The following is a 17422-nucleotide window of genomic DNA, read 5'->3' as shown; positions in this document are numbered from 1 at the left end:
TTATATTGTGTTGTTGACGTAATGACTGTATTCTATGGGTTTCTCTCTCTCTCTCTCTCTCTCTCTGTGAAATTCAAAAACTAAATAGATAAAAAAAACTATATTGAGAGAGAGAGAGAGAGAGAGAGAGAGAGAGAGAGAGAGAGAGAGAGAGAGAGAGAGAGAGAGAGAGAGAGAATGGGAAGAAACGGAGAGAATGCAGCAGTGAGGAAAGTAAGAAAGGACAGTGAGAGAAACAACAACAACAACAACAACAACAACTGGAAAAATAGTTACGATTCCAAATAAAGAACTCTCGATAGACAGACAGACAGACAAAGACGTGCACAGATACATAAACACATAGCCTACATGCACACAGAATGACAGGTAGACAGACAGACAGAAACACGAATAAACATGTTAGGAGTAGTAAGTAGCGGGCTTTTTTTCATTATTCTTTCCTATTTTTTTTTTGCCCTTGAGCTGTTTACTGTAAAAAATAAAAAAAATAAAAAGAGGAAGAAGGAGGTGGCGTGTGTGTGTGTGTGTGTGTGTGTGTGTGTGTGTGTGTGTGTCGGGCGCGGGGTGACAAGCGTTGCCTCTACGCGCGTTTCCGTCCCCTTGGCCTCTGAACCTGGCGCGGGTAAATAGACTTGTTACGACGCGGCACGATGATCGGGCGGCGGGGTGAGGGTCAGGCCATAACGAGCCCCCCCCCCCCCCCCCGGAACAATAACAATAATAATAATAAGATAATAACAACATCTACTACTACAATGACTACTACTTCTACTGCTACTTCTGCTGCTGCTACTGTTACTACTATTTTTTCTTTTTACAACAAAGGAGACAGCTCAAGGGCACAAAAAAAGGAAACAATAATAAAAAAAAGCCCGCTACTCGCTGCTCCTCCTCCTCCTCCTCCTCCTCCTCTTCCTACTACTACTACTACTACTACTACTACCAACAACAACAACAATAACAGCTACTACTGCTATGAATATGTACTGTTTCTGCTTCTACTACTACTACTTCTATCACTACTACTACTACTACTATCACTACTACTACTACCGCCACTACCACATTTACTACCAATGCATCACCATCTCCACCATTCACCACCACACACCACCACCAACACCCCCACCACCACTACTACAACCACACCACCACCATCACCACCACCGCCGCCACCACCACACCCAAGGCTTTCACCACACTTGGCCTACTTACAAGTTGCGTTACTCTGGGAGCGAAAGTGTAGGGAGAAGCGCGGCTGTGTGGCTATGGGGGAGGGGTGGAAGGGGGCGGGGGTGCGGGTAATGGGCGGGGTGATAGGGGGGGGGGGACAGGAGCTCTTTTTAATTTGTGGTGAGGGTTGGGGGCGGTGCATGTCAATGGATGGGGGAGGGGGGGGCACCAAAACATTATTAAGGGAGGTGGTAGAGGGGGAGTTCCAGGTAGGGGTTGAGGTCAGGAGGGGCGTGTGGGGGTAGGGGTGTGACGGGGCACGAGGGGGCATGATTACTTGGGGCTGGAGAGAGGGGAGAACAAGGGGTCAGGTAGGGGGGTGAGGGTAGATGGGGGGAGAGAGAGAGAGAGAGAGAGAGAGAGAGAGAGAGAGAGAGAGAGAGAGAGAGAGAGAGAGAGAGAGCGAGAGCGAGAGAGAGGTCAGGTCGAAGGGGTAACATTAGGAAGGGGTCGTGTGTGAGGGGGGGTGGGGGGGGCAGGGAGAAGGACGAAGCAGAAGGAGGTTACGAGGATTAGGGGACAGAGAAGGGAGAGGCTCAAGACTAAGCTTAAGGGGGACGGGGAAGAGCTGGGGAGAGGAAGGATGGGGAGGGGGCTGAAGAAGGGTCGGAGTGAAGACACAGGTCGGGCAAGGACAACCTCTCGAGTCACCGGACCGAGCTGTGATTTGGTCGATAAGAGGTTCACTTTCGTTTCCACTCTCAGATCCCCAACACGTGCCCTCCTGCCCTCTATGATCGTGCTAATAAGAATCTAACTCCTTATATACTTCAGAAACGAATATAGTTACATAATGGGTGTATACAACTATAGAAAGGTAACTGATGTATGCAAATTTAGTAAAGGAAATGACGTATACAAATAGATATACTAGTAATGATTAATGTATTGAAATATAGTTAAGAAAATGATGTAAGCAAATATAGTAAAGTAAGTTACTGATGCATACAATTATAGTAACAAAATTAACGTTCGCTGAGATACGATAATGATGATCAAAGTTGAAATTATCTAACATTATTCGAGCACTATCTTATTTCTAAACCATCTCAAAACTCTTCAGCGTATAGTTTCCCTTTTAATACGAGTACGAATTGAGAGGGTCAATGTAAACTAGCCCTGAAATGACCTCCTGAGCACTTTGGGTTTTTGGGGAAGGTCTGACTCCACAATGATAAGGAGGAGGTACACTAGAAGGGAGGAGACCACAGCTGGGAGACCGACGATGACATGGAGACGGTGTGTGGAGGAAGACGAGAAGTGTTGACTCCGATTGGTGCGTCAGTACTGAAAATAAATGAAAGGGAATACCGTTCAACATTCTCTCTATGCTGCGAGTGATGATCAATGAGTTTGTATGAAGAAATGAGGGGCCGCGAGATAGCTGTCCTGGGTTGTGGATTCCCTATGTCGCTGAGAGTGTTCTTTGCTCTTTCTTTCTCTCGTTTTCATTCTTTATCTCTCCCACACACTCCCTTGCTCTGCTCTGGTGATATTGGCTCATACGAATCGAAGAAGGGAGGAGAGAGAATGCAGACTGGCGCACGTCCAGATGCTTAACGAAATATGTAGATTACACAAGCATGCATTCCTGGGCCGCCCGCCGTCTGACCTACATACATGCGCAAGTCCAACGGGTGTGTGGGTGGGTGTGGGTGTGTGGCGAGAGACCCAAAGCGCTGCCCACGGCCAAGGTCGGGGAACTGGTTGGGTCGGGGACTGATTCTCTGTTAGATTGACGCTTAGTGACCGAACGGAAAGGAAAGGGAAGGGAAGGAAAGGGAAGGGAAGGGAAGGAAAGGGAAGAGAATAGAAGGAAAGGGAAGGAAAAGGAAGGAAAGATAAAAGGAGAGGAGGAGGAGTGAGGAAAGAAGTAAGGAGAGAAGTAAGAATTAAAGGAGAAAAGTTAGGAGGAAACCAGTAAAGGGCAAAACTGTAAGATAGGTCAAGGAAGAAAAGGAAGAGTGAGGAAAGGAGGGAAGTGAAGGAGAAGAATAAGGAGAGGAACATGGAAGGGCAAAACAAACAAAATGAAGGAGAGAAGGAAAGGCAAAACAACATATCAACGAATAAAGGAGATAGTAAATAAAGGAGAAGAATAAGGAAATAGTAAATAAAGAAGGAGAATAAGGAAAGACGCAAAAAATGGCAAAACACACAAAATGAAGGAGAGAAGGAAAGTCAAAACAACATATCAACGAAGTAAGGAGATTGTAAATAAAGGAGATAGTAAATAAAGAAGGAGAATAAGGAGAGACGCAGGAATAGGAAAACAGAATAAAGAGAAGGGGAGAAGGAAAGGAAAACACAACATATCAACGAAGTAAGGAGATTGTAAATAAAGGAGATAGTAAATAAAGAAGGAGAATAAGGAGAGACGCAGGAATGGGAAAACAAAATAAAGAGAAGGGGAGAAGGAAAGGAAAAAACAACATATCAACGAAGAAAGGAGATTGTAAATAAAGGAGATAGTAAATAAAGAAGGAGAATAAGGAGAGACGCAGGAATGGGAAAACAAAATAAAGAGAAGGGGAGAAGGAAAGGAAAAAACAACATATCAACGAAGTAAGGAGGTTGTAAATAAAGAGTCAACAGTTCCCATTTCCTTTTCCGGCCTTGTTGTGCATCCCTTCCCTTCACCTCAGCCAGAACTATGCATTTCCGGCGGTTTCTCTTTCCTTCTCTTCTTACCTCATGTTTTTTTTTTTGTTTTTTTTACATTTCCGTTGTTTTGGTCTTCTTCGTAACACCGCAACATTTTCTTTCTTCGCTTTTCCCCTTTTTCTATCGTTTGTTTTGCCGTTTCTTGAGTTTCTGCTTATTATTTTTCTCCTTTGTTTTAACCTTCCCGTTGCTTCCTCATTTGCTATTTCCTTCTTTCATCATTATGCTGTTTTTCCTTTCCTTCTTTCTTTTGTTGTTGTTGTTTTTTTATTTCCCTTTTCGTTGTTTTCTATGTGTTTCTTTTTCTTCTTTTCCTTTCCTATTTTTTTTTTCTTTGGTCTTTTTTTTTTGCTCTCTCGTAACTCTTCGTAGGCCGACAAGTGTTATTTTTTTCCCCGTTTTCCTTGCGTTATTTTCCGGATGTTTCCTTTTCCTATCTTTTCTTTCTTTCCCCTCTCGCTATTATTTTTTATTGTTGCGATTTTCTTTTTTAATCTTCTTAACTGCATCGTAACTCTTTCTAGGTCAAGTTATTTTCTTTCGTTTCTCTTGTGTTGTTTCCCGGACGTCTTTTTCTTCTTTCTTTCTATTTTTTTATCTCTGATCTTTTTAGCGATATTTTTTTTCCATTTCTCTTTTGTGGTTTCAATATATGTTTCTTTTTCGTCTTCTTCGTCTTTCTTTCCTCTCGCTGTTTTGTTTTTTTCTTTTCCTGGCTGCATCGTATCTCTTTCTATGTTAATTTGTGTTCTTTTCTTTCCATTTTCCTTTCGTTGCTTTTCGGATGTTTCTTTTCCATCTTCTTCGTCTTCTCTCTTTCCCCTCGCTGCTTTACTTTCCTGGCTGCATCGTGTCTCTTAGTAAGCCAAGTCGAGTTTGATCTTCCTCCTGTTGTTGTTTTTTGCTATCTCTGTGTTAACCTTTCACGAGACGACGCATTTCCGGAGGTTTCTCTTTCTTTTTTGTTAACAGCCTCGCCCGGCGCTCGCTTCCCCTCCCAGCCCATCACCTTTTGCTTCTTCTCTTCCTCCGTCCCTCATCCATCATTGTTTTTACTTCTCTTTCCTTCCTTCCTTCCTCCTCTTCGCCCCACCCCTTCCTCTTATCGTCTGTTCATCATCCCTCATATTAATCAGCTTCTTTCTCCTATTACTCCTCATTTTCTTTATTTTTCTCCTATATCTCATCCTCCTCTTTCTTCTTCTTCTTCTTCTTCTTCTTCTTCTTCTTCTTCTTCTTCTTCTTCTTCTTCCTTTTCATGCACTTCCTCTTTCTTTTCTTCTATAACCACTTCTCTTCCTTATCATCATCATTTTTTCTTTTATTTTTATTTCTCTTCGTTTTTTCTTCATTTTTTCCCCTTTTTTCTTCTTCTTCTTCATCTTTTCCTTCCCTTTCTTCTTCTTCTTCTTCTTCTTTCTCTTTGTTTTTCTCTTTCTCCTTCCTGCTCCTTTTTCCTCGTTTGCTTATTTTATTTTATTTTTTTTTTAATTTCTGTGAAGTGTTTGACGGTCTCTTAATTCTTCCTGTGTATTTTTTTCTTCCTCTTCAATCTGCTTTTTATTAACATTTCCCTATTTTTTTTAATTTTCTTATTTGAGGGGCATTTCACTGTTTTGTCTTTTATTTTTCTTCGTTTTAATTCTGCTTTTTTTTCAGTCCCATTTCCTTGTTCTTTTTAATTCCTTTTTCATTGAGGTATTTGTCTGAAGATAATACTGAGGGACTGACTGACTATATTCTGTATTTCCCCTGTGACAGCTGAACTACGCGACCTCGTGGCTGGATGCGAGCTTCGTGTACAGCATCAGCGAGGCGAGACTCAACATGCTGCGCTCCTTCAAAAACGGCACCTTCAGGACCGACCCCGACAACCCGCTGCTTCCGCCCCGCAATACCCAACGCGTCCCTATGTTCAACAACCCCACGCCGCACGTTCTCAAGATCCTTAGCCCCGAGAGGATACTGCGTGAGTGTAGACCTGTGTGTGTGTAGAGGACTGGGAAAGGGGGTGGAGTTGTTATGTTATGTGGGTTGTGTGTGGGGGAAAGTTTGGGAGGTGAGTGGGTGGGTGGGGTGAGGGGGTGGGGTCATGTGTGAGGGGGGGTAAGGTTGTGTGTGGGGGGGTAAGGTCATATGTATGTATGTGTGTGGGTGGGGGAAGTCATGTGTGTGGGTCTGAGGTGGGGTTATATGTGTGTGTAGAGGGTGATAAGGTCATGTGTGTGGGTGTGAGGTGAAGTTATATATGTGTGTATTGGAGATGTCATGTGTGTGGGTCTTAAGTGGGGTTATAAGTGTGTGGGGGAGGGAGGTCATGTGTATGGGTGTGTGTGTGTGTGGGGGGGGGGAGGTCATATGTCTGAGGGACGGGTTAGTGGGCCTGTGTGTGTGCCTGTGCGTGTGTTTGAAGGGCACACAGCTATCGAACACTAACGCCTGTCTTCCCCCCGCTGCCGTGCCGTGCCTCAGTCCTGGGTGACCAGCGGACCAACCAGAACCCCGCCCTGCTGGCCTTTGGCATCCTGTTCTTCCGGTGGCACAACGTGCTGGCGGGCCGCGTGCAGGCCGCGCACCCGGACTGGGCCGACGAAGAGGTGTTCCAGCACACGCGGCGCCTCGTCACCGCCCACCTGCAGGTCAGGAGCCACCGAGGTTGATAGTAGTAGTAATAGAAGTGGTAACAGTAGTAGTAGTAGTGGTTGTAGTAGTAGTAGTAATCGTAGTAGCAATAGTAATTGTAGTAGTAGTGGTAGTAGTAGTAATGTTAGTACTAGAAGTATTAATGGTAATAGTAATAGTAATGGAAGTAGTAGTAGTGGTAGTAGTAGTAGTAGTAGTAGTAGTAGTAGTAGTAGTAGTAGTAGTAGTAGTAGTAGTAGTAGTAGCAGCAGCAGCAGCAGCAGTAGCCGTAGCAGCTGAAGTAATAGTTTCCCCACCATCACTTGTTCCTGAGTGTGTCGTGTTTCCAGAACATCATCATGTACGAGTTCCTGCCGGCCTTCCTGGGCGAGGCCGCTGACCCCTACGAGCGATACCGCCCCGACGTGCACCCCGGCATATCGCACGTGTTCCAGTCCGCGGCCTTCAGGTGGGTCTCCGGGGGCGTCAGGCTGGCTGTACATTTTCTATCGGAATGTCTGTTTTGTATAGGACCTTAATTTTGATTGGGCTGTTTTCTCTCTCTCTCTCTCTCTCTCTCTCTCTCTCTCTCTCTCTCTCTCTCTCTCTCTCTCTCTCTCTCTCTATCAGACCCCACTTGGAATATGCGGTACAGTTTTGGTCTCCTCACCAAGCAAAGGACATTGCTAAATTAGGTGTTCAGCGTCGGGCAACAAAAATGATCCCTTCCTTGCGCAACAAATCCTACGAAGAAAGGCTTTCTACCCTTAACATGTTCTCTCTTGAGAAACGTCGCCTCCGAGGAAAACTGATCGAATGTTTTAAAATACGTAATGGTTTCACGAATGTAGACAGAACAAAATTGTTTATGATCGATGACACTTTGCGAACGAGGAACAATGGCATAAAACTCAAATGTAGACAAGTAAATTCAGACTGCACCAAATTTATCTTCACCAACGTTGTAGTGCGAGAATGGAATAAGTTCCCACCGTCAGTGGTCCAGTGTAACACGATTGACTCCTTTAAAAACAAGCTCGACCGTCACTTCCTTGAACTTAATATTAACTAGAGTAGAAAAACAACGTTTTGGAGCCATCTGATTAGTGTAGATTCACTTAGGTTTAAGGACAGACCACCTAGTCTGGACCATGGGGTCTGTGTGGTCTGATTTTCTATAAGTAATTCTCTCTCTCTCTCTCTCTCTCTCTCTCTCTCTCTCTCTCTCTCTCTCTCTCTCTCTCTCTCTCTCTCTCTCTCTCTCTCTCTCTCTCTCTCTCTCTCACTCCATAAAATAAAGCGATGGAAGAGAACATTTCTGAAGCCTGTCAGCCCGGCCTGAGCTGTACATCCTTGTGCGGTCAAGCGAAACTATGAAGAGGCTCTGAGAGACATTCTGATGGTTCACTTATGCCTTAGTTACCTCACCCCGCCACCTCAGCCAGCGGTGAAGGGCGCGCCTCAGCCGTTGCCTCACCCGGCTGGCCGCCACGTCTTGGCACACCGCCTACATAGCGGTACACTTTCCCTGCCTTGCCGCGGGGTTGTTTCCTCTCGCCTCTACCACTGCGTTGGCACGCCGAGCGCTGCACAAGGGGAGCAAAACCATCAGTGGGTTCGAGTGGCACAATTTTTTATTGACACATGTCCACTGGCCCGCATGTCCACTGCAGGGCTTGTCTGTGGTGTCAGGCGGGGGCACGCCCGTTCCACCGCCGTGCACAGCCTCGCCAAACATTCCTCAAGGGTCACAGTCTTGCTATTGGTATTTTTTGTACCGAACTAGGTCACATTGTTAATGAAACATCTGGTCATGAATCAGCAGGGTTGGCACTGGACCTGCATTGGCGGCTGTGGAGCGCTGCTATGGCGGCGGACCGGGGCCTGAAACCTCATCAACGGTATCGTTTGTCCGGTACAGCCTGGGAAATAATAAGCAACATGCTTTCAAAAATTTATTAAAATCCATTTGAACGATTATATGCTATTATTGAGGAATAGATAAATAATATATGAATAGTAAGAATTGACATAAGTTTCCCTTAACAAGAACTGGTAGTGAAAAACTTAATTTGATATAACAAAAATTGAGGACTTCGGTAATGAGCCTGTGTCCAGATCCGGCACCTTCGTGGCTCAGTGAGTCAGGATGAACAAGGGACGACGCCCGCTGAGGCCGCTCCGCAAGAAGACATTTGAATGCAAAGATAAACACGAGAGCTAACGAGACAAGAAGAAAATGTGTGTGCCAGTTGCGGCAGCGTCAAAATGGCGGCGATTAAAAAAAAAACTAACCATGGCGAGAGAGAGAGAGAGAGAGAGAGAGAGAGAGAGAGAGAGAGAGAGAGAGAGAGAGAGAGAGAAAGTAAATAAATTAATCGATTCGATGGTATGTAGCAATCTTGATTAGCGATGAAAGGTGGTGGTAGTATTTAGGACACGATGAAGCTTTATATATATATATATATATATATATATATATATATATATATATATATATATATATATATATATATATATATATATATATATATATATATATATATATATATATATATATATATATATATATATATATATATATATATATATATATATATATATATATATATATATATATATATATATATATATATATATATATATATATATATATATAAATCGACGATGCTTATAGAATGCAAACGATCCCCCATATATATGTATGTATAGCTACCTGTGTGTGTGTGTGTGTGTGTGTGTGTGTGTGTGTGTGTGTGTGTGTGTGTGTGTGTGTGTGTGTGTGTGTGTGTGTGTGTGTGTGTGCGTGTGTGCGTGCGTGCGTGCGTGCGTGCGTGCGTGCGTGCGCGTGTGCGTGTGCTGCCTATGTATACTTCATGCATCAATCTATAAATCTGTGCTTACTTGCCTGTGTATTTATCTATCCATTCATCCATCCGCGTCGCCCCGCGCACAGGTTCGGCCACACGCTGGTGCCGCCCGGGCTGTACCGTCGCGGGCCGGGTCTGGACTGTCCCTTCCTCAGCACCCAGAGCGGCGACCCGGCGCTCAGACTCTGCTCAACCTGGTGGGACGCCAACGTGAGTCTTGCTAGCCTGTCCCTCCCTGTCCTGGCGGTACTGTTCTCCTCTCATTACTCAAGTGTTACTGTTCCCATCCCTACTTGTACCGTTGATATTATTCTGTGGCGTCATTACTTGCGTACTGCTAATCCCATTCTTATGTCTTTTTTTTATTTATTTATTTTTATTTTACAGCCGGTGGTATAACAATGACGTGCCTTTTACGGTTATTACTCTCGGCGTTATGTGAGCGATGTTCACTCTGTTGTTTCCATTCACTTGTGTTGTTCCTATTCCGTGAGGCTTATTACAGTTTGTTATTCGTATTGCGCAAGGGCTTAAAATACTTGATATAGATAAATAGATCGATAGATAGATAGAGAGAGAGAGAGCAGCTTTACCTTGCAGAACACGTGACAAGTAAAGTATATAAATTTACTAGTCCATCTGCTCTCCCTCCCTATGATCCCTTTATGGTTTTATATCGCCATGACAGTCTTGTGTGACATCAGTCCTGAGAGTTCTTAATTTATTTTAATTTTATTATTTTACCTCCCATTTGCTGCAACATTTAACCTTTTCAGTCCACACACACACCAAATAAACACTGCAATACTAAGAAGACTTCACCAGACTAACACGCCAATAGTTGTATAGGTGATGGAAGTAGGCTAACAAATCCCACTAACAAAGCATCAGAAACCTTTAATTACGACGTTTTAATCTCTTCTCCCACATCGGATACGAATCGAAGCACAAATAAAAGCTTTAATAGTAACAGAACCTCGAACTAACATAGCATCAGAGACCTTTAATTACGACTTTTTAATCTCTTCTCCCACATCGGATACGAATCAGAGCACAAATAAAACTTTAATAGTAATAGAACCTCACCAGGATAACATAAAATAACAGTAAATAGACAGAATAATGGTTGTCAGTCACCATAAGGCATGCCATCAGAGACCTTCCATATTTGCATTCTATCTCATTTGATCAACACCTTACCGTAACTTCCAGACGCTTCCCCCTCTCACATCAACTACTTTCAAAGGCCTAATAGGAGGTTAATCGGGTTTTCATGAGTATTGTTTTCACGTTCATGGTACAGAGGAAGGGCTAAACTACCTCCATGGCCATTAAACTACCCATGGAAATCCTCAAAACGCCTCCGAAAGCCTCGTCAAATGTGTGTACTTGGGCGGTGAAATGTTTAAGTATACGCTCCTAAGTCACCATACAGACCCAATAAGAACTGCACTAGGAATCCACCTCACCAGAATAACAATAGCGATGAGTGCATGATGGCAGTGGGTAACGAATTCCACCAACATACCACCATAACCTTTACATTTTTCCCCCCTTCCTGATGCAACACAGCTTGGGGCGTCATGCGGTATACTAATAAAAGTTGTAAAAGTAATAAAAAAAACTCCATAATAACTGTGCAGTAGGGTAATGGCAGCTTATAATGTCCTTAACCCTCTTATATTAACGTCTGATCTTAAATGTGTGGAGGGAGTTTGAAGTCAGGCGTAGGAAAAAAAATAATTAAAACTACGAGAAGAGTTAGGCTGTATCTCCATGGTGGTGTTAGTGGTGGTGATGGTGTGATAGAGGGGAAGATTATGGCGGTGGTGATGGTGGTGTTAGTGGTGGTGGAGGTGAGAGAGGGGGAAATATTGTGGTGAGGGGTTAGAGTACAGGAAATGCTGGTAGTGGTGGTGGTGGTGGTACAGTAGGGAAGATTATGGCGGTGGTGATGGTGGTGTTAGTGGTGGTGGAGGTGAGAGAGGGGGAAATATTGTGGTGAGGGGTTAGAGTACAGGAAATGGTGGTGGTGATCAAGGATAAGTGGTGTTAGTGGTGAAGGTGGTTGTGGTGATGGTGGTGGTGGTTGTTGTGGTAGTAGTGGGCGTGGCTGGACACCGTGTAGAGAATCGTACTGTATATTAATCGTTCTGGCAATTTACTTTCCATTCTCTCGTAATATTTACTTTTGCGCTAAGACAAACTAAGGAACACAAAAAAAGGATCCCGCGATGAGCTACTTGAAAAGAATACCAAGATGTGTCAAATTCAGGGAAGGGAAGTGTATTGATTCTCCTTTCCTGTAAGAGTTTAAGTCACTGGACAGAGGACACACGGTAGAAGAAAAGATTATCCAGAATTTGCCAATGAAAGGGAAGAGAGCTTAACTCTTGCATAGTGAAGTTGGACAGCATAGGAATGAGCCTGAGTAGGAAGTCAAGAGTATTGTGTACGCTTCCTATTTGGATTTGCTGATGTCATGGTTAACTTATGCATATTGAAGTTGGGCAGTATAGGAATGAGCCTCAGTATGCTTCCTATCTTGCTTTGGTGTTGTACTGGCTAACTCTTGCATAGTGAAGTTGGACACCATAGGAATGAGTCTCAGTGGAGAGTCTAGTGTACTGGATATGCCTCCTATGTGGATTTGTTGATGTGTGTGTGTGTTCGTGGGTTGCAGGACGTGATGGCGGAGAACACGGTGGAGGAGCTGATGCGGGGTTTGGCGTCGCAGGTGGCGGAGCGCGAAGACGTCATCCTCTGCTCCGACGTGCGAAACAAGCTCTTCGGACCCCTAGAGTTTTCCCGTCGCGACCTTGGTGAGCGTCCCATGCCCCCACCCCTTTACATGCTTCGTATGAGTTTTGGGCATTTCCAGGGATAGTTTAATGACCCTGGGTGTAGTTTGACCCTTTTTCTGTACCATCAACTAATAAAACACGCATTAAAACCACCATTGCCAGATTATCGTACTCAGAGCCGCGTATTTACCGTTTTCTGGCCCATAACTGTTGCCAAGACGCACCAATAATTAACTATTTACACGATAACCGCATATGAAGGCAGTTATTTGGGTGAGGAAAGCAGTTTTTAGGTCGGAAATCGGCAAACATAAGAGGCAGAGTACGATAATATGGCAACGTTGAATTTAGAACCCGAATGATCTTTTTGGCCTTTGGAAGCGTCGAAAATACCAACCCAGGTCCCGCATTCTCGTACGCTTTCGCTTCTCAACTATTTCCAAAGGCCACAAAGAAGATTAGTCGGGTTCTCATAAGTGTTTTCATATTCACAGGAGTCTTGTCAAACTATCGCTAGGCTCATAAGACTACCCATGAAAATATCCACAACCTCTACGAGACTTATTAAATGTGGGTGTTTAAGCGCGAAATGTTTTGAGAATATGGATCCAGGCCTCATCTATGTTATCATTCATCTTAGGTTTTGTCACTTAATCAACTAGTTATCTTAGTTTTCTTGCTGGCATGGATATTTTTTCCAAGCTTGATTAATTCCTTCCCCTTCTGTCTCTCTCCGGCATATGACCACAGATGTTGCGCCGACTAAACGAAACTTTCCTTTCTTTCCAAGCTTGATTGCAGAGAAAAGTTACCCCTTTAGTCCTTCAAAGTTCTGCCGTATTGCATCGATTTCCTGACTTTCTAGAACATTTGAAACTGCAAAACCACGTTAGTCCACATGTATCGAGCAGGAAACATTTCTTGATCGCTGGTGTGTTACGTAAAAGGCGGCAGAAAACTGTGAAAGACAATGTGTGGATTCGTTTGATTAAGTGAATCTTGCAGCGTCATTACAGGAAGTCCGTGAGGCTCGTGAGTGTTGGTTCAAAAGTTGCACGTCACTGGAAAACAAGTCCCTTCAAGCTGTATATGACTAAGCAGCAAGGACAAGTACACGCCCACAGGAGGAAAGTCACGTCTCACGCCTGGGTCTCTAAAGAACTGTAATGGCAGGGCAGGCGGGCTATGTCTGGAATGCATATAAATCGCCCATTGTCAGTCAGGGCCCATTGTAACTATATTTAAACAGTATGAGCCTGTATAGCACTTGACTCTCGGATCTTATTTTTTGACGGTAAAGGATAGGTACATAGGAGTAAAACAAAAGGTAGAAAATAACCTTCACTAAGCTGCTACTATTAAATAAGGAAAGGATGCCTGAATTATCGAATGCCTTGATACTCGAACCCTTATTGAAAGTCTAAGTTATAGGAAAGAAAATACAGCAGAGAGGAGGCTGCGCTAGAGTCTAACAGTGCAAGCGATGAAACAATGAAGATCCGGGTTAACTCTTGCAGTAGAAAGTTGGACAGCAGAGTTTAAGAAGACAGTCAAGTGGAGTGGGGCCGCAGGAAGGGTAGAGACAAATAAGTTATAGGAAAGAAAATACAGCAGAGAGGAGGCTGCGAATGAAACAATGAAGATCTTGGTTAACTCTTGCAGTAGAAAGTTGGACAGCAGAGTTTGAGAGGACAGTCAAGTGGAGTGAGCCCGCAGGAAGGGTAGAGGTATAATTATAACCCTTATCACCTTAGTTATTTATCATGTGCTAATCTTGGACTCTTCCCTCAGGCGCGTTGAACATCATGCGAGGGCGGGACAACGGACTGCCTGACTACAACACGGTGCGCAAGTGTTTCCGTCTGCCGCCCATTGAGCGTTGGGAGGACATCAACCCGCAGCTCTTCGTCGACAACCCGGACCTCATCAACCAAGTGAAGGATCTGTACGGCGGCGACCTCATGAACGTGGACCTGTAAGTTATCATATTTTATTTATTTATTTATTTATTTTGTGTGCTTGTTCCTGTATTAAAGAGTACCCAAAGTTTGCTGCCAGGTGGTAATCTAGGTAACTGAATGTGTACCTACTTAGGAAAATTGTCAGTATTTACATTAATTACTTTTTTGTTAACTAACCTCGACATGTGTTTTTACTTTTGTACAATGGAGATTTTTTTATTTTTTTTATTTTCATTTTTAACTAGCCTAGTCAAGGGTTTGTCTGCAAGACCGGCCATTCCCCTTTGTCGTATTTTTCAAGAATAAATATTTCAACTCAATTCATTCCTGTCCGTCATCATAACCATTGGGAAAGTTAGACAGTTTGCTCGCATCATTCCACTTGGTACTTACGAAAAGAAAAGAAAATAACTCAAAACTGGGCTATGGTATGAAGACGAATATGATAAAAAAAAAATCTCCATACATAAACACTATTTTGACCGTTCAATTTTATACTTCAGCTCAAGTTTACGATGCAATTATATTTTATTTGTGACAGAGTATATACTAACTGTAATGGCGCACACGAACCAGCTAATGAAGCCTCTATCTAGTGTACCTGTGACTTGAGTGTGCCTCTATCAAGTGTCTGAGTGTATCTAGTGTACCTGTGATCAAGTGTGCCTCTATATAGTGTGCATTTGACTGAGTGTATCTAGTGTACCTGAAATTGAGTGTGCCTCTGTCTAGCTTACCTGTGACTAACCTAACCTAACCTCTGACTTGAGTGTATTCAGTGTACCTGAAACTGAGTGTGCCTCTGTATAGTTTACCTTTGACTAACCTAACCTAACCTCTGACTTGAGTGTATCCAGTGTACCTGAAACTGAGTGTGCCTCTGTATAGTTTACCTTTGACTAACCTAACCTAACCTCTGACTTGAGTGTATCCAGTGTACCTGAAACTGAGTGTGCCTCTGTATAGTTTACCTTTGACTAACCTAACCTAACCTCTGACTTGAGTGTATCCAGTGTACCTGAGATTGAGTGTGCCTCTGCCTAGTTTACCTGTGACTAAGTGTTTCGTTGGCTGCAGGTATGTGGGCGGCATGCTGGAGACGCAGGGAGGGCCGGGGCCACTCTTCCGCGCCATCATCAAGGAGCAGTTCACGAGGCTCCGGGACGCCGACAGGTTCTGGTTCGAAAACACCGACAACATGTGAGTGGTCCTGACGCTGCCTCGCCTTCCTTCCTTCCTTCCTCCACTCATGAAAAGTTCTCGGCTTGATTCCTTCTCCTTCCTCCCTCCACTCCTAAAATGGTTCTCTGCTCGCCTCCTTTTCTTTCCTCCTCCTTCCTTACTTCGTTCATGAAAAATCCTGTGTTTGCCCTGATCCTTTTCTTTCCTTCTCCCTTACTCCACTCATAAAAAGTCCTCCTCCGCTTGTCTTCCTTTCTCCACTCATTAAAAGTCCTCTTCCTGCCTCCCTTCCTTCCTTCACTCATTAAAGTCCTCTGCTTGTCTTCCTTCCTTTCCTCCTTCTTCCTCCCTTCACTCATTAAACTCCTCCCTTTCATTCCTCCTCCTCCTTTCTCCACTATTGAAAAGTCCTCTTCCTGCCTCCCTTTCTTTCCTCCACTCATGAAAATTTCTGTTTGCCTCCCCTTCTTCCTCCTCTCCTCCTTCCTCCACTCATCCAAAGTCCTCCTTTGCTTCCCTCTTCCCTCCATTCATGAGAAATCCTCTGCTAACGTTTTTGCCTTCCTCCACTCATGAGTACCTCTGGCTTTCATGAAAGTGTCTTTTAAGTGGATCTCGCTGTTGGGAAAGACCTTCATCCTTCCAGACTAATAGTGGCTGATGTGATAATGATGACTACCCTCAGTTAATGCCTTCCTGAGAACAGAGTGAATGGTACCTATGAGAGAATTGCCTCCTCCTTCCACCGTGACTGACTGTTTTTTCCCAATGCAACTCACAGGCTGTTCACGCCAGAGGAGGTGGAGGAGATCCGGCAGGTCAAGCTTTGGGATGTCATCGTCAACGCCTCATCGGTGGCCCCTGAAGAGATCCAGCGTGAACTCTTCTTCCACCGCAGCGATGACCCTTGCCCGCAGCCCAAGCAACTCAACGCCGCCGAGATGGAGCCCTGCCAGTACCTCCAAGGCTATGACTACTTCCAGGTGAGTGAAAAGGCCTATCCTCCTCTCCTGAAACTGACCTCTCTTTTGGCCTCTTATTCCATTTGGTTTTATTAGAGTGGCTTTTTGCATTTTTTTTTTGTTGTTGCTTTTTTGTTTGTTTTATTGCCCTTGAGCTGTCTCCTTTCCTGTAAAAAAAAAATAATAATAATAAAAAAAATACTGCAGTTTAAGGACAGATCCCCTTGGCTGGACTATTGGATCTATGTGGTCTGAATATCTCCCTAAATCCAGTAATTTTATCCTCCTTCACCCTTGCTTGACTATCCACTCTGTGAATAGTCAAGCTGTGAATCAAATATTACCGGGATCATCCATATTTTGAATTAACAGCTTGTAACTTTGAAATTCTTAAAATAGATCAATTATGCTTTCATTATAAAGACTCATATATTATAATAAAAGCCAGTAAAAGAACTCCTATGAATAGTTTGGTGCGATACCGATGTTACTGGCACCTTCAAATGACTCCTGCTCCACTGCCTGTCACTAACCTTCCCTGAAAAATTATCTTTCCACACTAATATTTCTTTTCCTTGATTACACAGTTTTGTAGCCTCACGACAGAACATTTATTCAATTCACAATAAACTTTTTGTAAATCGAACTAACTGGGGGGAGTCCTCATCCACAATAGCCAAACATTCAAAATATCCAAAGTTTAAAAGCTTGTGCTCACCTGAGCAATGCTATTCCACGTGTGTTTATTATGTCACCAAAAACTGAAACACTGTATTGCATTGCAGGGCTCCGAGGTGACATACATCTACTCGTGCATCCTGCTTGCCGCCGTGCCCCTGGTGTGTGCCGGGGCTGGATACGCCACCGTCAAATTCCAGAACTCACGCCGCCGCCACTTCAAGACCATGCAGGAGGAGAACAACAACGGCCGCAGTGTGGACAAGATGATGGTGAAGGAGTGGCTGCATCAGGTGAGCAGCATAACATGGCAGGGTAGGGCAACACATGCACAGGTGTCTGCATAAGGCCGGCACCATTAACAGGTCAAGTAGTGGCGGCATGAGGCAGGCAGTATAGCATAACTTACCCAGGTATTACATTTCAATACAGCTGTGTGGAAC

At 44.0% G+C, this 17422-nt stretch overlaps 1 protein-coding gene across 3 annotated transcripts in view; it reads left to right on the top strand.

The window, feature by feature from the left end:
- LOC127003819 (dual oxidase-like) overlaps positions 1-17422 on the top strand; it is a 138542-nt gene that overhangs the window by 106366 nt on the left and 14754 nt on the right. For all 3 annotated transcript variants that reach the window (XR_007757415.1, XM_050870879.1, XM_050870878.1), the window contains exons 5-13: positions 5662-5869; positions 6373-6539; positions 6873-6991; positions 9479-9602; positions 12076-12214; positions 13988-14171; positions 15235-15357; positions 16121-16322; positions 17087-17272. Coding sequence is in view for 2 of the 3 variants with exons in the window: in XM_050870879.1 (XP_050726836.1) it covers positions 5662-5869; positions 6373-6539; positions 6873-6991; positions 9479-9602; positions 12076-12214; positions 13988-14171; positions 15235-15357; positions 16121-16322; positions 17087-17272 (1452 nt within the window). In the remaining variant the exon portion in view is untranslated. The remainder of the gene's footprint in view (positions 1-5661; positions 5870-6372; positions 6540-6872; positions 6992-9478; positions 9603-12075; positions 12215-13987; positions 14172-15234; positions 15358-16120; positions 16323-17086; positions 17273-17422) is intronic.

This window comes from Eriocheir sinensis, chromosome 26 (assembly GCF_024679095.1).
Source record: "Eriocheir sinensis breed Jianghai 21 chromosome 26, ASM2467909v1, whole genome shotgun sequence".
NCBI lineage: Eukaryota > Metazoa > Arthropoda > Malacostraca > Decapoda > Varunidae > Eriocheir > Eriocheir sinensis.
The sequence above is the reverse complement of the archived record's forward strand: the minus strand, read 5'-3'. Positions and strand labels throughout refer to the sequence as shown.